Raw genomic sequence first — 25,423 nt, forward strand, 5'->3', positions numbered from 1 at the left:
ATGTAAGTCCATGCCAGCTGCTGCCACTTCACACATGTACTCTTTATTGCTCAATTTCCCTATTTTAATAATTTTTAAAAACTTGTTTGTAAGTAAACAAAAAGTATAACTGCCACAATTCCTTACCTCCCTTTCATACCTTGGCCATATAAGCCTCAATATATCGGTTGCTGGTGTAACACGTCTGCCTGATTTGGCACTGCACGCTTACCAAAAAACGTACAATAGAAGTTAATACATTTGCAATGTATTAAGAGGGAAACCAGTAAGAGGGAAAGAGACTGGTGTGAGCCATCCTCTCTCTCACACTTCTGCAGATCATTACATAAATGAATATAAAAGGACTAGTATCTTTTATAGAAGTCATTCTAGGACAAAGAAATGAAAATTCTGATTCAGTAAGAAAGAGATGAAGGGATAGCTGTGATGCAGTTCTGTGACTATATCCAGAATAATTAAAGAATTAGCCCAAAAGCAAATAAGGCAGTGCTTCAATTTTCCTGAAGTCCCCATAAATCTATCTTGTGACAGTATTATTTACCAAACATCATGCCTTAAAATTTACAGTATCTAAAATATAAATCTACATTTGTTTTACTGAATAGCATTCATCCTGCTACTACTGTTTTAGTTTGAAAAGACACACAAGACAAAATGTACCAGATTCAACTCTGCAGCGACTCCACAGAAGTTTTGTATGTTACATCAGGGACGAATCCTGCCCCTCGAGTTTTGTGTGCAGTCAAGCAAAAAACCCCAACCCTATATACTGTCAGCCACGCAGGCACACAGACAGAATACATCTACGCCTCTCCAGAAGCCACCTGACCTAGAAAAAAGCACCAATCCCTTGGACAGTCTGAGTTAGCGTGCACTCATACATGGTCACGGCAGCCCATTGTACACTGTTTTGCACGTGTACTTGCTGTGAAAGGGCACGGAGCCCGGCACGGTCTCAGGCTGCGGGTGTGGAGAGCAAAGTACCAAAGCACTCCGACTGCCTCAGGTGTGCTGCTCTCAGACATCAGAGGGAAGATGCTCCTCTGCCATCAGCAAAGTGAGTGGGCCCAGACACCTGAAACAGTGGTGAACACGGCAGCTTCCGCTGCTGGTGCTCCTCAGCGCCCTGACTGCCGTTCAGAGGTACCGAACAAAGCTCCCAAGCAACCTATATGGAATTTATAACGTAAAAAGTCGATACAAGTGACTGGAACTTTTGCCGATAGGTTGTATTAAACTATCACAACAAGTTACACTCCAGTCTCATATGCAGCCACTGTAACATAATTCAAACTTGTGTTTTACATTTGCTACAAGAAAATCTGCACAAATAAAGTTCATGTAAGTCTTCACGTGAGAAGACTCTACATCCTAGCAGACTTAAAGATCTCCTTTATACGCAAAGACTAACCCCACCAGTACCTTCAATAAATTCCATGTTGTGTTTTATTACTTCTGAGATCAATAAGTAAATAGCCAGTTCATCCTTGTCTATGCTAGTTTAGCCCAGGTACTTCAAATACCCTTTCTGAGCCCAAAGGCCTACCCAGCAGTCTAACTCTGCAGAACAATGAAGCTTTAGCTAATTATGCCAATTAATTAAACTAATTAGGCAGCTTCAGATAACACATGTAAATGCGGCTGGTTTCAGAATATTTCATCTTAAAAGGTTAACATAATTCAGCATGACTGAAGGCAAACAGTCACATTTATAGTGTTAACAAACAGCTGTAGCGGGTTGTTTCGCACAGGAAACTCTTGCTGTCTTTTACTCCCACAGAGAGAAATGCTCAGGGGACTCAACAGTACCTAACAAATCACAAAGACTAAGCTCAGCTCCAGGACAGCGAAAGTGTAACTTGCACATCTACCTAGCATACATGCCTTGCTGCCCAGAAAATTCCCAGAATTTCAGTCGACACTGAAGTCTAAACTGTGGTATTACTGCTATTACCTAGCTAGCTTTAATCTGAAAAAGTCTGATTTTTGGCTTCGTGCAGTCAGAGGTCATGTTTGTTAGAGAGTCGTGGGTCTATTTTGCCTTACAGACCACAAATGCTTTATTTGAGTTTCACAAGCTAAATGATCAATGTGGAATTAGCATGATATAATATACTTTTGGCTTACATATTCAATCCCTTTTGGAGCAGAATATTATAAATACTTCAGTGTTAAAAATGTAGTAGCATGTCTTTGATTTTGCTAACATAAAGATTAGCTATGGATTACTACTGTCCCTTGAAGGTCCAAAGGCCTCAAATGCAATTTCTATTGCTACGCTGAGCTTCAAGTAATAGATTCATTTGAAGTCTGTCCATTTTACATTTTGGTAAGCCTTTTGCAAATGCAAAGTGTACCTCCTCCTCATCTTGCTGCATAAAGCATTCATTAAGAAGACATTAATAAAATAATATCAATATTAGGTTGGATGAGCATAAGGCTAGAGAAAATGAAATTGGCAGAAGGAACATCCAAACTAAAACTCTGACCTGTATTCACTTTGGTTAATTACTAGAAGGATGAAAGGCCAACAGCCTTTAAAACTACAGCTTGAGACCATGTATTTTGGTAGAAGAAAGGTACTGAGATCTTAACAAGAAAGAATTCAACATGATAAATGACAGTTATGATTAAATAAAACTAAGAGCAGCAGCATACTGGCAGTCTATCCCATTTTTGCTTGCTGTTTATCTTATTTCCTTGTCATTAAGGAAATACCTCTTTTCCCTACATGGAACTGTAGTGACATTTGACAAAGTAATTAAGAGAAGGATGATCATGATCAGCTGCCTTTGCCCTGTTACCAAACACAGTCAATACGCAGTTCATGACTCCAGCAGATGTTCGTGCTTTACAGACTTATTGGGGACTTAAGGTCTTACTTTTTCTGTCCTTCCTGTATTACATGGAAAACAGAGTCTAAACAGAGAAACCACTGAATTATTAGCAGCAAGTATTAACCCATCCGGCACAATCCACTATACAAACTGACAAAGAATAAACTCTGCCCATCAGTTTTATTTCTGCAAATCCATAGCTATTTTGAAACAGGCAGGCTTGAACTCTCTTGACAAATGGAAGAAAAGCTAGTTTGAGCAAAGGACTCTGTCAGGGCTGTTTGCCACTCATCCATCACTCACGACCCCTTCCAGTTAATACTTGGCTGAAATAATCCTGCTCACAAAACATGAATCTATAGTGCACAGGATGGAGGGTCACATATTTTGAAGAGGCGGAGGCAAACCCGGACTCTGAAGAAGTGTTCATGAATTCCCCCCATCCTTCACGTCCTCATCTCTGCCTCTACTCCGTCTCCTAATGCTCCTTATGCCACCCGTCTTTGCAAGACCGTGGACTTGGGCATACCACAGGAGTAATCCAAGTCAAAACTAATCCTTCTCACACTAAGAGGAATTTTTGTGTGTGTGTGCTCGTACAAGAGAGGAAGGTAGCACAGATTTAAAATCAACTGCCCAAGAAAGGCTTTTTAAAAAAAAAACAACACAACAAACAAAAAACCAAAAAACCCCCAACCAAACAACACACAACCAGTTTAAACTGCTTGTAAAATAAAGGGCCTAATTCTGATTCAGACTATTTCAGCTAATGCAATGAAAGTACAGTTGTTAAAACCTGATTTGGCAAAAAGCATCTCTAGTTATGCAAGAACGCAACCTCACTGAGCAGCGGTGAGGGTTTGCAGGATATGTGCCTCCTGGGCAAACTCTTCCTCACCCTGACAATCAATTCCTGGACTTCAAACACTGGAGTGTTGGCTACACAATAGAAACCCACCTGGGCTTCACAAACGTATCAGAGACTGGCTGCAGAAACTGGGGCCAGATACCAGCTAGGGATCCTTAAGTCCTCCAGTGAGGAAGAGGATGAGGAGAGATGAACAGATGAGGCTTTACAGACCAGAGAGATTCTGCTGGAAGCCTGGGCCAAGTTTCATCAGAAACCACAAGTTCACTCAACCTGGAGTAAACCAAATGAAACATTTCAGACTCTTAATTTTAATCAGAAAATATCCAACAATCTCTAGACCTGAATATATCGGGGGGGGGGGGGGGGGGAATCCTCTTTTCCATTGAGAATTTGGGTTTCATCTCTCCTGACTGCATTTACAAATGCTTAAGTCCTTAACCATGATAAGATAAAGATAAAACCTTGCTATTCTAATTTTCCAGTATACCCCATCTCACACTATCATAACCACCTAAACAAGGTGCTAAGATGGAAAGAATCTGCCAGAGTGTGCAAACCCTAAAGTAACTAGTACCGAGGTGGCTTCTGCTGCATTTCAAAACCCTGTTTCCGATGAAGAATTTTGACAAGGAGAATTTCCAAAGGCCAGCACTTAAGATATTTTGCAAACAGTAAGATGAATACAACTGTTAATGCAAGATAATGATTAAAACTTTAGTCAACTATGGATTCCACAGAAAACACAAGCTAAAATAAAGTACTTTAAATTTATTCTAGCAACACTAGATCAAAAATAACTGGGACAGTCTTTTCATGAGAGCCTGTAGAAACAAACCACTGTCATCCAACAGTTCAGAAACTTCTCTAGTTTTGAGTTTTCCAGTCAGTATTTCTGACAAACAGCTATATAATCAGTAACTACGCCAGTACATTTTACATCGTGACTTGACTGCTAATGTACCTGATCACTATCTTAGTTAAAATCCAGGTTTAATAATAAGGAAAAAGTGCTGTTTATGCTAATGCTTGAGAATGTTCTAAAGAAACACATTATTGTTAAAATAGCTTTAACTCTTACGGTTCCCAAATGCAATGCCCAATTCAGAAATAATACTTCTTAAAGGTGGTAATCTGTTCTCCTTGAGTTTTGATGCATGAAGGTATCAGAAAAGAGGAAATATTCAGGAAAGGAAGAAAGTGGACAGGAAAGAGAAGTATGAGCAAAAAACCTCCTGTATCCTTACCTTATTCCAAAGGTACTTAAAAATAATTTGCAGGTAGAATGTGTCATCCTGCTTTCTATATGATTTTAAGTGTTCACAATTACAGTATATTAGCTACCTTTTTATTAATTCAGATATACCTAGATAGGCATTTGAGGTGTGAGGAGCGGTGAAGAAAAGGACTTATTTACATTACTTGCTAGACAGAAACGAGTCTGGCAGCTAACCTTAAAATTTCCTGACTGTAATAGAAACTAAGAAAAAAAAAATACGTGACTCTGGCTGTTGTAGTCCAACTACTTCATTTTAGTTGTAATTAATTTCCAGCAACAAAAGAAGATACAAAGGGTTACATATGTATTCTTTAATGTACAAGATTATAATTAATATGTCTGTTTTAAATTTACTGTTATAATCTATTAAAGAATAAATAATTTTACAGCTTTCTAACATGTAGCTCTTAAGCTCTAAATCACTGACCATAACTAATAAGCAGTGTAATAGCATGAGTATCTGAAGTAAAACCACAGACTGCAATTTTGTTGATTGTAAATCATCATCATTTTTAATGCAAAAGCAACAGCAAATCTCTGTAATTACTGGGTGCATTTTGAATCACTTTTATGATTACTGCTCTATACCCATTAAAAATCCAAAACACTGAACTGCCCAGGGTATAAAACTAGAATTATGATACACTACAAGCTATAATTGAAATCCATAAATTTCCTTACTAGTGTTCAAGATTATTTTGTTGCCAAGAATTGCAGCCCTGCAGAATTAACTTTAAAAACATTTACTTGATTTAGCAGAGTGGTAGTGGCTTGGACAGTAGTAGTTGCTTTGCAGTATTTAAAAAAAAAAATCTAAAAACGTTGATGATCAGATTTGGCACTCCTGCTTGTTTGTAAATACATTTGGCCATCAAAACCACAAAATTTAAAAAAAATCTGCTCTAAGTGTTATAAATAAAAACTGGAAAGGCCAGCAGTGGTATACATGTAGTCTGGACCAGTAATTACAAACTTCAAGAGACAGCTTATAACACCTGGTATGACTTACCACCTACAGCATTGCCCAAGAACATTCCACAGAGTAGTAAAACACTGTATGTGATTTTTTTTTTTTTTTTTTAAAGTGCCCACACACTACTTCGGCAATCTATTGCATTTCTTTGCTAATAAAAAGAAAATTGGCTTCTAGAAATACATGTTTTCTAGGAGGGGGGGAAAGGAAATCAGAAAAATTAAATACCTCGTAACAGGAAAAGGCTAAGTTTCTTTTAATGTTTCTAGATATATGAAAGTGCATGCTAGCTAGACATCTCAGAATTCTAGAATAAAAATTCACCTGGAATAAATACACATTAAAAAAAAAAAAAGAGAGAATACAAACTTAGATGGGTGCAGGAAAAGGGTATCAGGATGTTCATGGATTTGGACAGCCCAATTTACAAGGAGAGACTGGAAGAGCTTTCCTTGTTTGAGCTATCAGAATGAAGACATGGAAGAGATATGACTGCTCTCATGATGCTGGTGAATCTGGGGTATTCCTTGAATGGGAACTACTGTGTGGGTGCAATTAATCCCTACATGCAAGGCAGGGGATACACTCGTATTGGAGACTATGCACAGGTGGAGGGGCGCTGTGTTGTTCTTTTTCTTTTTACACTGTACCCTACTTAAACTAAGAGTCATCACTAATTTAAAAAAAAAAGGAATAACAAAGTCACTAATAAATGTGGGTTGGAAATTAGAAGACAGTTCTTATTTAAAAAAAAGAAAGGAAAAAACCCCAACAGTTTTGAGGATCTTGAAGTGTTTCTATTAGGATGAATTATAGGAATAAACCAGTTTCCTAAATCAGAAAGGTTCTTCCACACCTACATACTGATGTCATTGTCTGCTGCCACTGGTCATCAGCGTTTATTCTCGTGTAGGTAACAATTGTTTTTCATTCTGGTGGGGTTTTCCTAAATTAAAGACACTGGGGGGGGGGGGGGAAATCAGTAAGAGAATTTGCAGATCCATCCTGCAGAACCTCCAGGGACAGAATTTGAAAAGAACAAAGTAAGAAGTATACTTCATCCTCCCTCCCCCCAGCAACTTTATCATGGAAATTTCTACATGACCAGACTGTAACATCCTATAAGCCACAGTCACGGTTGAAGAAGCATTCTTTAATCTAAAAGTCCCTTTTCACTGATTTATAACTTCCCCTAAATTATTGCCTAATTTTCCCAAAGCTCCAGGCTAAGAGCAACCATGCAAAATATTTCCACTAAAAGCAATATATCGAACTGTTTGTTTTCAGGAACAGCGTGCTGAAAGTGGGTAACATCAGCATTATTTAAGGATGTTTTCAGCTATTTAAAAATAAACTGTTGAAAATGCCAAACTTTGCATAAGTATACGTAGATGAATGTGTGGTTCAGTAATTAAGTATAATCGCCAGTATGCTGCAGCTTGCCCCCTTCACATTAAGATCAGCATTTGTGAATCAAAACGTATTCAGTCCATTAGAACAGTAATGCAGACAACACTGAAAGACACTAAATGGGTTCCCACTGCATGAACCGGAAGATCTGCTGATTATACAAGTAGGGATTGAGATATACAGCCCTAGAGAGAAGCAGACATGGGGATGCAGATGCTGCTTTTCCTCATTTACCCCTTCCATTGCTAAGGCTTGAGGAAACACAAGAGTCACTTGGCTCTGGTTTGCTCTTGCCTGGGCATTTACACTCTCCACCGCTTCTCCATGAACTTGATTCCTTTCAGCAGCACATCCCTCCCCCCAGTTACATTACTGTGCTATGCTTCAGGATGCTGTGCATATGACTGAGCACTTGTTTTAGGGTCAGGAAAGGATTTCTTCTCATTAGGCCAAATGCTTAAGGTGTGATAGTCAACTGCTCTGGCTTCTGCCTTTTGCAACATCACAGCAGGTAGATCCTCACAACGTATGGCCATCACGCAGTGCAATTAATAGAGAAAGAGCCCTTCTTCAGAGAGAACGGTATCAGATTTCATTACTGGACCACTGTTGACAGAAGAGATTGACTGCTGTGACTCTCCCATGTAAGGGACTGGTTAGGGGGGTTTAAAAGGGGATGAAGATCCTAGGGGTTAGCAGCATGAATGATGAATTCCTGGCAAAACAACAGCAAGATGCACAGTGGGGACGGAAAGGAAAAGATACCTTTTCTCTGCGCAGAATGAAGGAAAGTTGTGGTATGCCCTGTAAGTCTGTTCCTGTGTCAGCCATTCAATTGCTCATACTTGTGCAGCAGGCTACCCCGGGGCCTTTGTCCCTGGCTTGTTGTGTAAACCAGAGCAAACTAATCAACTGGTTCCTGGTTTTGTTTGTTTGGTTTTTAGTCTACTCCCTCTAAACAAAAAAAGCAAAAACCACAAACAAACTGCAGGATACCTATCTGCCCACTGCCAGACCTACAAAAAGTCTATGAAACTTTTTGAGGTCTTGATGCAAGAGGAAAAACGTAGAATAGCAGAGACTCCTTGGGAAGAGCCAATCCACCAGGTGAGAGAGAGAGAGAGAGAGAGAGAGAGAGAGAGAGAGAGAGAGAGAGAGAGAGAGAGATCCTTGCAAGTATATAGTAAAACCCCAAAGGCCTGCGATTAAAAACCACATTAGTCCTACCCCTAGTGACCCTGAATCAGGACAGTATGTCTGCAGGGAGACACAGAACACACATATTTATTTTTACATGACATGCCCAGTAGGAAAAGTATTTCCTACAGTTTATACTTTTGACTTGGACTAACATAAAGATATGTCTGAGGGTTCAGAAATTTAGTCATGATTCATGTGTGACTCAGGCACATTATTGTTTTCTTCAGCTACATCCTGAACGACAGAATGCATGCCACACAGCATTCAATACGCACCAGGCCAGATCCTTGGCAGTGGCCAAAACACACACAGCACTCCCCAGGAGACAATTTACGCGAGTGTCTCAAGGCCTTCCTTGGCAGACCCCGCTTTTGCATGTGCACATGCCTGTGGTGCCTACAGACGAACCCTCCTCAGGCACAAAGTGCTGAAGTGCAGCACGGAGTTATCCTCAGCTCCCGCTGCCCGCTAGAAAACTAGCAGGAGCTGAAATGCAGGGGACACATAGGTGTCTGTGCCCGACAGACACTGTATATGTAGGGGCAAACAGCTCTACAAAGGAGTTCACCTACTAGGTTCGGTTTATGATCACAACTAGACTGGTAGCATGGGAGGAAAACTGGACTGCATGCAAGGAGATGGTCTGCTGTGTACCAAGAAAGCACGCTACCATCTCCCAAAACCGGTGGTGCAACAGTGACCAAGAGCGGTTACTTTTTGGGTAAGGGAAGATAACAGAAGGATGAAACAAACCTGTATTTGTTGGAACAAGATTATTATGCTGTATGGGGAAAACCTTATTGATCCTTCCACACAAAAATGCTTTTGTTTCATGAACCAAAAAGTGACAAGATGTTTAACAGTCAACATAGACTTGTCAAGAACTAATTATGTCAAATCAACCTAATCTCTTTGTATTCCAGACAACAAGCCTCCCACCACAAAGGAAATAAGTAGATGCCCAAAATCTTGACTTTATTACGTCTTTTGATACTGTTTCACAAGACATTTCTATTAGCAAACTAGGGAAGCACAGCCTAAATGAAAATAATTAAGGAGTACAAAATATGAGGAAAACCATATTTACAAACTACGTATGCCAAAATTTGAAGAGGTATCAAGAGACGTTTTGCAGGGGGCTGTCCTCAATACAGCAATAATCATTATTTTTAGTACTAATTTGGATGGTGAAATAGAGAATGCTTTTTTATATCAGCAGGTCACATTCAACTGGTTGGAGCATAAGTGCACAGGAGGCCAGGCTTAGACTTCAAAATGGCCTTAAACTGGAGGGAGAACCTGGTAAATACAGGGGTGTTATTCACTGGGGACAACGGCAAGAAAGCACACCTGACTATGAATCATTACTTACACCAATAATGGGAAACAAATGGCTCGCTCTGCTACCTAAAGGTCTCAGGGCCTCCTGTGGCTCCAAGGCACAAGTCAGCAATATCGTAACATTACAAAAAGGGTAACAGCCGTATGGGGGTAAACAAACCAAATTATCAACTGCAAAGACAGAGTAACTTACATTCCACCCAACACCAGCAAGGCCCCCGCTGGGATACCATGTCCAGGCCCCTTCAGACCAACAAGGGAGAGAGTACAGAAGGGACCAACTTCGAAGAATGAGAATTGGTCTAGCAAGTGTAACCTAAAAGGAGAACTAATGAACCACCTTCTTTATTTTAGCAGAGACATTTAGGTAGGACTTAGTAGTACCCTCAGGTAGCTAAAGCTTGCTGCCAGAGGAAAAGAAAAAACCTCTATTCTCCATGCCCCTGGCAGACATGGCAAGAAGTAACAAGTCAAAATTGTTACATGGAAGATACTAGGAAAGAAATTCTAATGGCAAAGATGGCTTAGCTTTGTAAAAAGATTAATAGCCAAGATTAGGATCGCCTGTAATGCAACCTCAGTAAAGTTAGATAACTGCTTGGGAATCAGTAGTTTCAAAATCCAGCTCACACTTGAGGAAAACACTTGCCACTATGTCACCTCTATTCAGAGGTATTGGACAAGTATTTCAATCACAAAAATTACTAAGGGTTGGTACTACCAATTAGCCAAACAGCAGAAGGACATTTAACTCCCAGTGTGGATCTGATGTCACGTAAACAGAATTATTTTTACAATTTTGGCAATATCCATTTAGTCAAACCTTAAATATATTGAAGGGGTACACATGGAAAACTGCTGCACCAATTTCACTGCTTTTTCTGCTCTTTAGAGATATGCAGTTGGTTTGGCGCCATGCAGCACTACCACTTAATTGTACAGTGGAAAAGAAGCTTGCATAAAACTGCAGGAGTCTTTTTCTAAACATATCCTTCAGCTGCAAGCTGTCTAAACAACATCCAGAGCTATGATTTAAACATGAACCTATGAAAAAAAATAATAATGCTTTTCTCTTCCAACTTTTTCTTGTATTTAAAAGACATTGACAGTATTTGGAAACCCAAAGTTAAAGTATTCTTTATACACAGTTTTGAGAACATAGAAAGAAAACACCGTTAACAGTGTTATTCGCATACCCTTTTATGCCTTTTTTTCAGTTCCAGGCTGACATAAACTGGCCTACATGGACACAAGCAATGGGCTTACAGGGTCTAAAAACGTGTGCGTTTATCGGGAAAGGAAGCAGAAACCAGAGATTCTGAAGAAAAAGTGAGGGAGCGTATGGGCAGACAGCCAGCAACTCCTCCGAACACATCACTTTCATTTAAAAGAAGAACAGGAAATTAGTTACAATGTCTGCCAAATTTCCACCGTTAGGATTGACTGCACACGTAAGTAAACCAATCTACCCATCTCCAAACAAATCCACCATTTCACCAAAGTCAAAGTGATCTCCTCTGTGGGGCGTATAGTTCCAGAACAACGCGATAGAAACTGTCAGTCTAAAAACCTTTTTCTCAACCTGGCTGCTCTTGAGATTTCTTTACTACAGCTCATGCCTCCTTTCCAAGTTTAGCTCCTCCCAGGCAGTTTAAGCCCAGTAAGGCACCAATAATTAATGTATAGGATTACTCTTCTTAAACAGGCTAAAAACCCTTTTGAAAGGGCTATCCAGCATCAGGAAATAACTATAGTGCAATTATCAACTTTTTCCATTTCTTGCCTTCTAAATATTTTTCATGTACCAAAAAGCATCTTGTTATTACCGATTACTTGTATCTCAAAAATGGAAAACCATCCAGAATTTCACCACACTGTTTGACAGGCTAGGGCTTACTTCACAAGCCTCCGAACGGGAAAAAGAAAGGGGAGGAGAGGTGTGTGTGTGTGTGAGGAAAGCAAGCAAGAAAAAAAAACTAAGAGGGAAAGGAGGTACAGATCAATTTAATGGTATGTGGATGGCAACTGTAACAGGGGGGGAGAGGGGCAGCACCTCAGCAGCTCGTTCCAAAGAGAAAGGACTTTTACCAGTTCATGAAAATAGCAGCTAATAAAAATATGTTTAAAAAGCCCTTTAGATCAAGGCAAGGTTTCAACCAGAAACCATAATGGTTACATTTTTTAATTTAGTACTTTGAAAGCAGAATTGTAGGTCCTCTGCGAAAACCTCAGTCTGTTCCCAACAAAATCAATAGCAAAATTTTCACCGACTTTCATGAAAGGGGGTAACACAGTCAGAGCCTGCATACCTGCCAGAATCTACTGTAAACATGCTTTTACTTTTGAAAATCCTGCTATAGAAAACATAACTGATAACACTTGCTGCTTAAACTGCAGAAGTTTCCTCTTGTATCAGAGCTATTTACCTACCAACATACGTGTTTCAGTTACATATTCTGCACATCTCACTCCCAAGCAGCTAGCAAACAGACTGCAGGAAAGTACACAAAGACAAAAATTCAGTGCTGCAGTCTGTTTAGAAAGCATTACAAAAATTCCTCAAACTAAAACCTACATAGTCATGCATGCCCCTAAAACCATGTAATACAAAAACTATAAGTATTGCTCTGTTAGCATACTATTCCTTGTCTGTGTGATACACATAATCACTAATAGATAATTACTATTCAGGTAACTATCTGAAAGAGCCTATGGAAAAGTCTGGGTTTTTTTTTTTGTAAATGCAACATTTTGCAAGACAAACCTGTGCTAAAATAAAGAAGGACTGGTCAAAAGCAATGCCATTTAGAATGGAATTTTTTATCTTTTGTCAGCAGGAGCCAGAGAAGAAAAACAATACATCACCAAATAGTAAGGAAGGAGGAGAGGGGGAAAAAAAAAGCAAGCAGCAGAAAATTAAAAAAAAGCAAGCTTGTACTGCTAAAGAGCTAAGATAAGTTCTGGGAGGGACTGTCTAAAGAAGCAAGGTGTTAGTGAAAACACCTGAAACATCCTGAAAGTCATTCTTAAGACACCACCTCTAAAAGTTCATAACAGAATTTAAATACCATGAAGGAAAAAACAATGCTACCACTTCAGTTAAAAATAGCACATCTTGAAGATTTAAAATTAGACACTTATGAACTGAAAACTATCAAGTACATGAAGTGTATACTCATACTGCACAAACTATCAGGGAAAACACCAAAACAAGGACGATTATGAAGTTAGAATATGCTAAGTAAAAGGATGAAATTGTTTTTGTCCAATTGTATAGCAAATTCAACTTAGAGAAAGACATTTTTCCGTGGTAAATATGACAGGAGAGGCAAGGAGAAGAAAAGGAAGATAAGCTCTTGAAATTCCTTCACTACCTTCGCCTTAAATTTAATTCATATTCATTGTAAGTATGAAGCTATTTCTTATTAAGATGATGCTCATTTCCTTATCCCTGCAGGAAAAAGTGTGCTGAGCACAAAGGAATTTCTGTCTCATTTTCCAAATCTAGATCAATACTATTAACTATTACATCAATTTCAGCCACTAAAAGATCTATAAAACAAGTTCTATGAAAACAATTAGTTCTCCTGGGCAAATCTGTGCTCCTTCCAAAACTAAAACCATCACACACATACACAGAGGAAGGATATACTGCAACAGCTTATTTCCCGTTAGACACCATAGGAATTGATTTAATGACTCCAATGGTTGCATAAGCAGTTCTTTTTAATATACATAAGTTTAGAATATAAATTCTCTCTTAAGTAAGTTTCCAGCTCTAAGATGAAATAATTCCTTAGGGAAACACCTCAATCCTTTACAACTTCCTATATAGGTGAATTAATACCCGCTACTGAAGGCTCATATGAAAACCACCCAATTTGGTAAGTGATGTAGTATTTTATAAAATGCACAGCACCCACACTATCACATACTTGCTACAGTATCAGTACAAGCCAACTTCAACAAGAGATTCAGACTACCTCTAATTATGATAATCTCTGCTCTCATTGATAACGCATAAAACCTACCTGGGACAAGCGGTATTGCAGATTATCTACACTCCACTGGAAAAATACCCCAAACTGGTTCAATCCTATGCAGTGCTACTCATACTTATAGAAGTAAATGAGCACTGAGGCCACCAGCCTGGGAGTACCCAGGAGCAAGCCTGGCTCAGCTGATTAGCTGAGCTATCTGATAGCAATTAAGTTAGTTCCCTTCCTTTCAGTATGCAGCACGGGCATGCCTTTCTATCTATAATAAAATCCTTTTCCTGGGGAATAATTGCATCAGGACCCAAGGAACTACTGAAAGGAGAATTTTTCAATGCTGCTTCAAACACTGAGTTTCTAGAGCACAAAGCTGGGAAATAAAGTCAACTTTTTAGAATTTTGCCATAACCTTTGCTGGGGATACTAATCTTCTCAAAGAGATACAAAGTAAGTGACTTTGGGGGGTTTTGTTTGGTTTTGACATTACTGGCAATGACACACATACATTTTATTACTTCTAGTCACTGGCTGCATGAAGTATGTCCTTACTGTATGTAATTTTTAGACCTGGACAGAAACCAGCTAGAGGTATTCCTGTCAAACTTCCTCTGGCTCCGTCTTACTCCACAAGCTACTGAGCATTATTTTTATCACTGTGTAAATACCAAGTGTATGTGAAAATCCTCCCTCTGAAACACTCTCTTGGCAAATTCTTCTTTAGAAGTTATCATAGCAAAAGTCCAATAAATTTTCTTCACGTGAAAATAACTAAGCAGGTGAAATCAAAATTACTTTTTTCCAGGTCTCTTGGTATAGTTTCAGTCACATTTCCTTATTTTCTGTTTTTCCCCTTTTTTGAATGCTAACACCTTAACCTTTCCACAGTTCTCTTTATTAACCCTTGAGTTTCTTCATGATAGTGTTTTAAAATGAGATTTCCTTGTGACATTTGGTCTGATATGAGAGAGAATGTAGACTCAGATGCTGAAATAGTCACTCATTCTTACCTTTAGGTTGAATTTTTTAGCCTAGGAACTAGCACATGAAGATCTGTAACAGACATTCTGAAGGGCAAATTCGATTCTTGATGATTCTTTATTCTGGTACTTCTCATTCCCTAGCTACGGAAAAACATCTGCTAAACTAATAGCTGGATATTTAGGGGGAAACCTTAACTACAAGGTATACAAAAGATCAGAGATCAGCTTGTATAAAAATACTCAATACAGTATAACACAAGCAGTTATTAGTAAAACAGTTTTAAACAAAATTTGAAGAAAAACATTTTGGCAACCACTAAACAATTGGACAAGAATTCAGAGATGCTGCAATTAGAAGCAATTATCATGATCACATGATTAGCACTAAAAAATTATGCCAAAAAAATCATTCAACGTTTTTGCACTGAACTCATAACTTTTGATGAGGTTACAAACTTATTTTTTTAACAATACATTCAGTCTTGCTTCAAAAAGACCAAGTCAGTTCCACACATATGTTCGAAAGCTATAATACATCCTTCCTTTTCCTAGATCGCTCCCTTCTTTCTGCCACAGAACTGGGGCTGGAGGGACTTTGGATAACTGCAGCTTGTGGCAGTTTTAAGATCGAAATTTTTAAGACCCAAGTCTAGAACTTTGGCTCTATGAGACGACGACTTGGGCTCAGCCACCTGTGTTGCTCAATGGGAAGGCAGCTGGGGGCACTGAGCGCGAAGGAGGGAGAAGTGATGGCCCCACTCTCCTGAATGGGAGAGAAAGCCTCTCTTCTCATCAGAGCCTGGGGGAGGAGAGAGAAGGATCCAAATTACAGCCTGGGACTCTAGGGCAGCAGGAGAGGGAGATGGAATGAAACTCATACAGGGCTTGGGATTGGGTGGGGTAGGATCAAGTGAGAAAACCAGCATTGTCTCAAGCTGTACAAAGAGGTATCGCTGCATCAATTCTGTCTTTCCACCCCCAAACAGATCATGGTTAACACTCCTCAGCTTTGTTGAGTGAACGTAGCTTGGGGAGAAAAAGGTTAGGGAGACCTAAGGCAAAAGATGTACATTCCTGGGTGGGAAAGAGATTGCCCTTAGAGAAGAAGATAGTGTGCCTTGAGGCAGACTTAGGGGAGATGATTTAGGAGAAGACAGGGAATGGGTAGCTCTGGGGTACACAGAGGGCTCTGGGACAGCAGAGCTGGGAGATGTGGAGCCCAGGGGACAGGAGCTTGCTGGTGCAGAAGAATCGCTCCCAGCGAACATCTCTATCCACAAACCAAGGGCACTGATGCAGAACTGGCACCCGCTCCTAGTTTTGGTTTTTGAGTTTGGGTTTTTTTCTCTATGGAATATTGACTCATTAAGTTTTTGGTTTATTCTGGCTTTTGGCCTTCTTCACAGCACGGATAGCCTAGCTCCAGCTCTCAGCCACTTAAGTTCTCAATGCCTTTTTCTGCTAATAAAAATATTTCCTTCCATGCATGCGAGAGCATGGCCAAGTGGCCACTTAACTAACTCTGGGAAAAAAACAGTACAAGCTTTTCTTAGTCTCTGACTGAAAGGCAAGTTTTTTTCCAGCTTTTTAACTCTTTTCTTAACCACACCAAATTTACCCTGTGGTTTCTGAGGCACAGACATCAGAACCAGATTTAATTTCCCCATAAAGTTCCCACTGACATCATATGCAGTGATAATACCACATCCCTGCTTCAGGGTGTGGATCCTTAAAACCAAAGCAATTCTTCTTGGGAAAAAAGAACTTGTGGAAGACATACATTTGTACCCGGTTGTAAGTTTTCTTTGCTGTATATTATTGCCATTTCTCCCTGATTTTAAGTTACTGAGAGGACAGCTGTAAACAACTATGTGTACTTGATTCCAGCCACTACACATTAGTGTAGATTTCAGAGAATATTTACCAACTATGTATTCTAGCACAAACCTGTAAGATCTGTGTTTGGAAGTCTGCCTTGCTGCTGTTTAAGCTGCTAATGGTGGTATTTGAAGTTCTGAAAAGTTCTGATTTCTTTTTTTTGCATGCTACTGCTGTATTTATCGTTCTCATCTCATGTCATCCTGTTCTCACCCACCACAACAATTACAGTCAGTAAGCGTGTGCTTGTTAGCTGATTTAAATTCAAACACTTCACGCCAAACCCAGCATCAAATGAAATCGCTGGCAAAACCCCCACTGACTTCACTGGGAATGAGACCAACTGGAGGAGCAAGACTCCCGTGAGAGGCATGCATCACTGTCATTCACATCCTGCTGAGTTTGTGAGAACCAGGACAAGATACTATTTGAAGGCCCTTCTACTTTGTTTCATGTGATACACCACTTCTCTTTTGTTTTGCAGTAAGAGAAGTTTTTTACTGTCTGCAAGGAACAAACCGAAGAGGCTGGATGAGTCACGGGAGATGGTTTTGGGCCAGCCTGGCTCGTAGACCGCCAGTGTCAGGGAAGGTTCACCTGATTCTCCCCTTCCTGCTGCACAGCCGGTCCCAAAATAACACAGCAGTGCTAAACATAGCACTGCCGTGCTCTTTTAATAAACGCCGATTCCTGCAGAGTGTACAAGCCATCGCATTTGTCAAGATAAGCACATCAATATGAGATGTCATATTAGCCTAGACAAAGAGATTGAACCAGATAGCTTTGTCAAACGCCAAGCAAAGGGGCTCATTCAAACTGACAAAGCAAGAAATTTAAAAGTTGAACCTACCAATCTAGTCTTAACTCATTCCGTCCTCTCCTGCTTTGGAAGAGTCTCAAACCAGCAAGCGAGCTCCTGTAAGTGATACAATAAATTCATTCCTAACCTGCAATAACAATATTCCTGTCACTTCAAACCCCTCTGCTGCACTTTTCAAAAATTCTGTAATAGCTGTTAGTATGTTTCAGATTATACATACGGATTTATATACCTTAGTGGATAGGGACTCTTCATAATGACATATGCACACAGGATATAACTAACAGGCAAAATTAACAGGCCTAGTTAATTGCCATATTAACAGGCATAACCAATTGCCATATCGGCAAGTTACTGGTTATTCCTTGATCGCTTTTCTGTTACTTACACGTAAGGAAGTTTACCCTTAGTCTTAAGGCAATGGACAAAGATGCTGCAGTACTGGGTCCCAATGCTTCATCTGTCTAAAATTTTTCATGACTTTAGGCAAATTCTTCTATTTCACATCTGAAATCAGGGACACGGTTGCCCTATGTATTATGGTATATGTGAGATGGCGATATTGGTCATACACAAAACTAGAAACATGGTTCACAAGATTACTTCATTGGTGAGAAATTATCTTGGCTCCTTTGGTATTCCTCACACATGGTTGTGTAACAGCATGGGCTTCAGCATCCTACATATGGCGGAGACAGAAGCTCCGGGGGTGGGGGTATCAACAGAAATATTTTCCTTAAAATGTGTTTTCTCCTCAGAAAGACTTACGATCACCAAACTTATTTAAAACAAGACAGGTATATCGGTGTGCAGGAGTGAAACTGGTAGTTAGACTTTTGCTGCACCGCTGGTAGTGTCCCTATTGATGTGCAGCCCACACACAAAACCCCGCATTATGTGAGAAAATTCAGTTCAGCTTTGCACCACAGAGGTCTGACTGAATCATGTCCTTTGGGAGAAGAAAAAGCCTTCAGGGAACTACAAGAGGGCAGGCATTTCTCTTTTGCCAGGGACCTGTAAGTTCAGCTTTTCCTTCAAACTTAGAGCCATTTGGAGGACGAAGGAAGGATCCCCCTTACAGGGCAGCTGCTGCTGCTGCTCGCAGCGGCAGGCTGCTCAGCCCCGCACAGTTCTTCGGAGCTGGGAGCCACACGCTCCCCTTCTCCTCCGCCAGCCCCCACCACGACCAGAGCTGAGAAAATACACTGGGGAACTGAGCACGACCGTAGAAAGGGAGCGAGAAGGCTGCGGAGTTGATACTATCCTCTCTCAGGACTCCACCTTTAATATACCCTAATGGGATCTTCCTCCCCTCAAAACTAAGAGATAATGAAACCCAGGAAGATTTACATTCAACATTTCCAGAGGAGATTGAATACACTTTAAAATATTCAGGAACAATTCAAATGCAAATATGGCACAATACTGTATTATTCATATTCTGCAACATTTTGCCTTAATGATCTCATTGGAAGAAGATCTTTCCCAGTTTGTTTTCTGTGAGTTTAATAAACCGGGACTTCGAAACAACTGCCCAATATATAAAGTGCTATATTTTTTTTAAAAGAAAACAGAGTTATGAAGTCAAAGGCAAATTCAGTGGTTTCTTATATAAAATACCTTTTCGCTTCCTGAACATTGCCTGTAGCTTTGCTAATTTATTCCCATGAAAATATTGTTACTACTTAATGCACTAGTACTTTTGTCAATAGGCAGCTTTCCCCAAGGCATATTTGAGAACGCTCTGCTAATCAGAGTTGATGCAGTTATTCCAAAGCAGCCAGGTCTTTAGAAAAAGGTTGATGTTTAATTCTAGTATGGGTGAGTGTTGCCATTTCTTCAAAGCACAGTATTTTTAATTCACTGAATTCACTTCTGCAGATATCTAAAATGCTGACTACATTATCCAGCCCCAGACTCCGCTTGAACCAGTGTTATTTCAAAGCAGTATTGCTGGCATCTTTACCTCTTAACATTTAACTTATGTGAAATATTCCTCATTTTGTACTGGCAAGGATTAAACAAAGATTTAATCAGAACCACAAATCTGTGCTATATCATCAGCACAGAACTTAAAAAAAAATGTGGTTGGGTGTTTAAGCAGACACTTGGATCTGACTTCTTACTTTTCTACATCTGCTTGAACTCTTGAGACTATGACCTCAAATGCAGCTGAATTTTTAGTGTTTGTTTTCCAAGCATGCTGATAATCATAAACAGCACAGTGAGTGACAAAGAGGTCACGTACATATACATATGTCACACTACAGTTTTATCCTCTCTAATAAATACTGAAAACTACATGAGGATAACTTTACTGAGGCTAAGCAAATCATCTTAATTGGTGCAGGAGCTTTTAATGCATGTATGGTTTCAGTGATTTTTAATGTATTTGCAATTCTCTGCAGATGAAAAATTGAATAAAGTTCCTCCAGAAACAGGTCAGGCCATTTATTTCAATTAGAAATAGTAATGAAATTCCAGTAAACTATTAAATGTCACTTAATCTATATTCAAGATAAATAGAATACTTAATTTCTCTTGGCACGTTGCACAACAAGGTACCCTACTTGTCTTTATATTGACAAAATTGGTGCTCCTCTGCTCTCCCTACCACAGTGACATTTAGTGACATTACTCCTGCTCAAACCCAGCGTGGACATAATCCATTTTGCAACAAGCCCGCCAAGGCAAGAAGTGTCTCCGTATGGAGGTAAAGGCTCTACTTCCTCTGATCCGGCTGGTTCAGGTCAGTGCTGCGCTTTCCTTCGTTCATCTTCACTTCAACCCAGGGGGGCTGCTCATTTTGGTTTCCTTCTGCTGTCAGACCCATCCCCAAAACTTCTACATGGCAAAAGAATATTAATACTATTCCTACACTGGGCATAATTAATTTCCTAATTAAGGACAGAATTACAACCATCAAGGAGAATTTTTTAAAAGCAGCTAGATGTTTTGAGATGACACAGATGTTTCACTTGACTCGGAGAGGTACCACGGATTCTTGTTTGAAGGGCATTCGAGCCCATCACCTCCACAAGAAGTTTCTTAGATACAAGAGACTTCTAAGGCTATCAGCCAGCAACAGCAGGTGTGAAACTAAAACAGAAAACTTTGAGTATTAAGGAGCATTACCAACATGGAACAAAAACTGACTTCTCTAGAGTTCTCCTCAGTTACAGTTATATTCCTCGGTTTATACCTGAAAAATATATTAAGATGCAATTTGAGGAGGTGAGGTCTTGTTCTAATTGAACATGGAAATATTTCCATGAGGCCATGGAAATAATCAAGATGGTTTGCGATAATTCTCCATGTCTGAAGTCACCCCCCCACATGGCTTCAATTCAAAGTTTGCACGTCTTTAAGAGATTTACATTAAGCCCTGCTAAGTAGTTGTTAGTCATCGCTGCTGACTGTAATCAAACTAAGTTAAACTAAAATTTACCATGCCAATGGATATTCTTCCCACTCTGTTGTTTCACCCTTCATCTGAAAATACAGCAATAACACTGGAAGGACAGCAAAAGGATGCTTTTAACATCTCCACATCCACATCCAATACTCATTTTTGATCTTTTGACACGTCTACAGCTCAGGCAGCTAGCAAAAGGCTATAAACAAGGCAGAAGAGCAGCACTTCCAGTTCTCAGGGACGTTTTCAAATAAAACTCCAAAATTGTCTGAGAAATACATAACTGAACACATGAAGTATTCTTCAGGAAACAAGTAAAATGCATATACATACATGTATACATACATACACTCACAAGCACGCTCCTCCATTCATAGATACTACTTTCCATTCATAGATATTAAGAGGAAAAGTTGATGGCATTCTCCATGTAAGCCATGGAGGGAAGTAGAAGGCTAGTTAGCAGCTCAGCAGCACCAGAACCGCAAATCGATATCAAATAGGTCAGTGTCTAGTGCCCTGCTCCAGAATATCCACGTGACCATCTGTAGACGGGCATGTGATAAATGTAGACAACAAACTTGACATAAACCTCAAGCTGATTCTTTAATCCTGTGCACAGAAGAGAATACATCCAGTTTCTTTTGACATGCCGAAGTCTGTACACTGCATATTCTATATATAAAGTATAATACAGGTTGCTTAAATTATATCCACAATTTTCTAAAGTTTTTTTTTTGGTTTTTTTTTTTTAAAAAAGAGACACTGTTATAATATGGCTCTTTCCCAAACAAAAGAATACAGTATTTCATTTTTCTTGCTCTAAACAACATCCAATGAATAATGTACAGTGATGTGATCTTTTGCTATTCCCTTTAAGCCATTTTGGAGATGGATTGCTACAGTGGGTGGCATTCAGAATAACATGTTGAGCAACACACACTCAAATCTTGCCAGCTTTATGGTTTCTTACAACATGCTACGATGTGAAGTGATTCACACTGAGGAGATGGAGAAAGTTCTTCTATTGCTGTAAAAAAAAAATGATGTTATACGCATTTATCATCCAAAATAAATACGTTGACACCACAGGCTGAAATAAAACTAGGAAAGGAAGCTTGGTTCCTCTTTCTATTTCAAAATACTGCATTTAGATTTAAACCAATTAAAGCTGAGTGACGCTTTCTGTGTAAGATGAGCTTGCCCTGACAGTTAATCCATGCTATTATCAGGCCCATCAAATTAAAATAAGGTGAGCTAAAGAAGAAATCAACGCCAAAGATTTGAATTTCCTTGATGTCATACGCTGGCATCTTAGAAATTTTACAATTCCTCAGGAGGAAGTATAGAAGAGAGAAGGTAGAGGATCCACTTGGTAAGACGGAATTGGTGACTATGAACATACACACACAGAGTCAAAAGGAAGAAGTGAAACGTAGCTATGGAGGTGGGTAATGTGCTGCAGCTACGCTGATAAGCCAGAACTTTCAGAGAAGCCCTTTTAGATAGGACAAGTAATGGTAATTTCAGAAGGGTGTCAGTCCAATGATTTATCACTTCAAAGGGAGGGAAAAAAAACTCTCTGAAATGACACAGTAACTTTTGGAAGATGCTGTACTTAGACTAGATGTTCACGGATGTTTTGTTAGATTTGGCTACTGTCCTATCAGATGTGAGACACTGTCTGTCTCTGACAATGTCATCAGCCAGATGTTTCAGGAAAAGAGAACAAATAAATATCTCAAACTAGTCAACTGTGCTGTACTTGAGAAGTGACTAGTGGCCCTCTATCACCAAGCCATTAAACAACCGGAGTCCTGAAACTTACTGTCTTATCAGTCTTATTATCTGCACCTCCACATTGTTATGCCAGTTGAATTTTACTTGTTATCCTCACATCCAGGTCCCCTACAGCAGAAACTTCATTCTCAATTTTAATTCCTCACATTTCTGTAAACCCAGACCTGCAGACTTCCCCATCACCTTGCTTCCATACCTTCATAAGCTTTTCAGAGGTAAAAAGTACCCACAAGCTGAAGGTCAACTGCAACTGCTCGGTCTTTCTGAAAAATCAGACTTCAAATCATTAAAGAAAATACAGGCAACTCGGGTCATCAAAAAATTTTGAAGCACTTCACTCTGAACTCTGAAGCAACCATGCATTATAAGACCTTATTTTCTTTCACAAATCCTTTTCTCCTCTGTGGTATTATCCATTTAATTCTATAGTTTTATTTATTCTGCATATGATGTTTTCAGCAGGAAACCTACAGAAAACTTTAGACAAAACAATTTCTATCTTCCAAACCACATTATTCTTACATTCTAACCTTTTCAAAAGATAAGAATTAGGTAAATATTGGGGTTTCATCAAACTGGAATGTACCCTTTTCTGGCCTTTCAGCAGACCGTGTGCCCTGGATATAGACCGACCTGCGCTGGAGTGTCTGATGAATAGTTTTGACATTCACCAGTCACTATCATCCTCCAGTAAATAAATCCAGGCAACAGAAGGAGTTGTTCCTCCAGCCACATTACCACTTGCTTCATGAGCCATTTCGGCAACAGAAACTGACACTAAAATATGACCTTTAACAAAAGATGAGAGAAGCCATCGCTCTCCAACACAATGGAAAAGTTTCACAGAAAAGAAAAACAAACCAACCCCCAAACCATTAGGACCGTCCCGTCAATTTCTGCCTTCACTCCCCAGACTAGGCTGGACTAAAATGAACGAAAAAAATAGAGGCGAAACCGAAACACAGCGCCATGCTGCACCGCCGTGTAAGTCCACATCAGGCCAACAAGCGTTGGTGGATCTGACCCGCGTTGGCCGCACTCCTCTTCACACCTGGCCGGTGCTAAGGCCTGGCCATGTTTCCCTCCGAAAATGCCACAGGCACAGCTGAGACTCTCGGCACCAGTGCATGGCAGAGGTGGGACCAGGCCCTGCCGGACCCCCTCACCTCCAGCTGGAGGTCACCCAGCCGCCGCCCGTGGGAGGACTCGTCCAGCTGCCACCGCTGCCCCACCACACCTGGGACCACGGGCCCTCCTGGGGGCAGCGGCCGGCGGGGACCCTCTTACCTTGTTGGAGTAGGGGGGTTTACTCAGGTTGATGCCGTCGCGGATGAGCTTGTCCCGGATCATGATCTTCAGCTTCAGCCTGGGGTAGGCGGCCAGCCCCCCGCCGCCGGCCGCCCCCCGCCGCCCGCCGGGGCGGTGCCGGGGGCCCGCCCCGCGCCGGGCCTCCTCCTGCCCCGCCGCCCGGCGGGGGCAGCGCCCGGCGGCGGGGGGCGCCGGCCGCGGGGGCGGCGGCGGCTGCGGCTCCAGGGTGAAGTACAGCCCCGCCGCCGTCTCGTCCGCCTCCTTCAGCCGCCGCACGGCTTCGTGGATCCGGCGCCGGTGGTGGGGCACGGCAACGCCGATGGCATCCAGGTCCGGGTCCCCGATCTGCTTGCAGACCTCCAGGTCGTCGTAGCCATTATCGACGAAGGACTCCGCGTACTGGGGGAGCTGCAGGGTCTTCAGCCACTCGTAGACTATGTTGGTGCACATGCTGGCTCCAAAATAATGATGATTGCAACTTTCAGCACCGAAGCCAGCCTCCCCCTTTCCACTCCTCGCCAAAGGAAATAAAAAGACGAAACAAAAACTGCGATGCAACCAAAAGGTCTCAAAATCAAGGTCAAGAAATTGACATCCACCGGGAAAAAAAAAAAAAATCCTTAAAGCAGATCAGTAGGGCATCGCAAGCGCTGCTGAACGAATCCCTCCTGTTTATTCCTCCTCCTGTTTTCCTACCACCAAGTACAGCCGCTTTCTGCCACCCGAGAAGGGAGGCTCGGACTAGAGAGAAGCAAAATGTAAGGGTGCATCCCCTAAAATCCCAAGTCGCTGCTGCACAACATCCACCCACTTTCTCTGGAAGTAATTCTCAGTCGCCGTCTTTCCCCCCCCCCCTCTTCCTTTCAGTGTTAGTTTCTGTTTCTGCTTCTGTCTCACCTTCCTGCGCTCTGTCGCATGATGAATCTGTTTACTACGTGTAGCTGCTTTGGTACACGATCATGTTGGGGGAGAACCGAGCGCAGGATCCCGCACCCCCGCCCAGCACAGGCAGGGGTGCCAGTGTGCAGTGCCCTCCTCTCCCGTATCTCTCCCGGCAGCGGGTGCACACGGCGGCTTCTGCTTTCCTTTTAAACGGGATTAGGAGGAAAAAAGAAGCAAGGAAAAAAAAAGATAAGAATCCCACTCACTTTTCCGAGTTACTTTCCCAGTTCCCCTTCATCCCTGGGATGACGGTTAAGTGCGCTTCGCCGGCACCGAGCCCAGAAACTGCTTCCCAACCCCACTTTCTCTGCGCTGATGCCGGCGGTGCCCTCCTGCCCCTCCGGGGCACGCAGCCCTGCGCCCGGCGCGCACAACTC

At 41.0% G+C, this 25,423-nt stretch overlaps 1 protein-coding gene across 1 annotated transcript in view; it reads right to left on the reverse strand.

Annotated features, from left to right (window-relative positions):
- Positions 1–24,883, reverse strand: part of SAMD5 (sterile alpha motif domain containing 5) — a 206,577-nt gene extending 181,694 nt beyond the window's left edge. The window contains exon 1 of the mRNA XM_076335324.1: positions 24,084–24,883. Within this exon, the coding sequence (XP_076191439.1) occupies positions 24,084–24,554 (471 nt within the window). The 5' untranslated portion in view covers positions 24,555–24,883. The remainder of the gene's footprint in view (positions 1–24,083) is intronic.
- Positions 24,884–25,423: the final 540 nt, after the last annotated feature.

This window comes from Aptenodytes patagonicus, chromosome 3 (genome assembly GCF_965638725.1).
Source record: "Aptenodytes patagonicus chromosome 3, bAptPat1.pri.cur, whole genome shotgun sequence".
Classification (NCBI taxonomy): domain Eukaryota; kingdom Metazoa; phylum Chordata; class Aves; order Sphenisciformes; family Spheniscidae; genus Aptenodytes; species Aptenodytes patagonicus.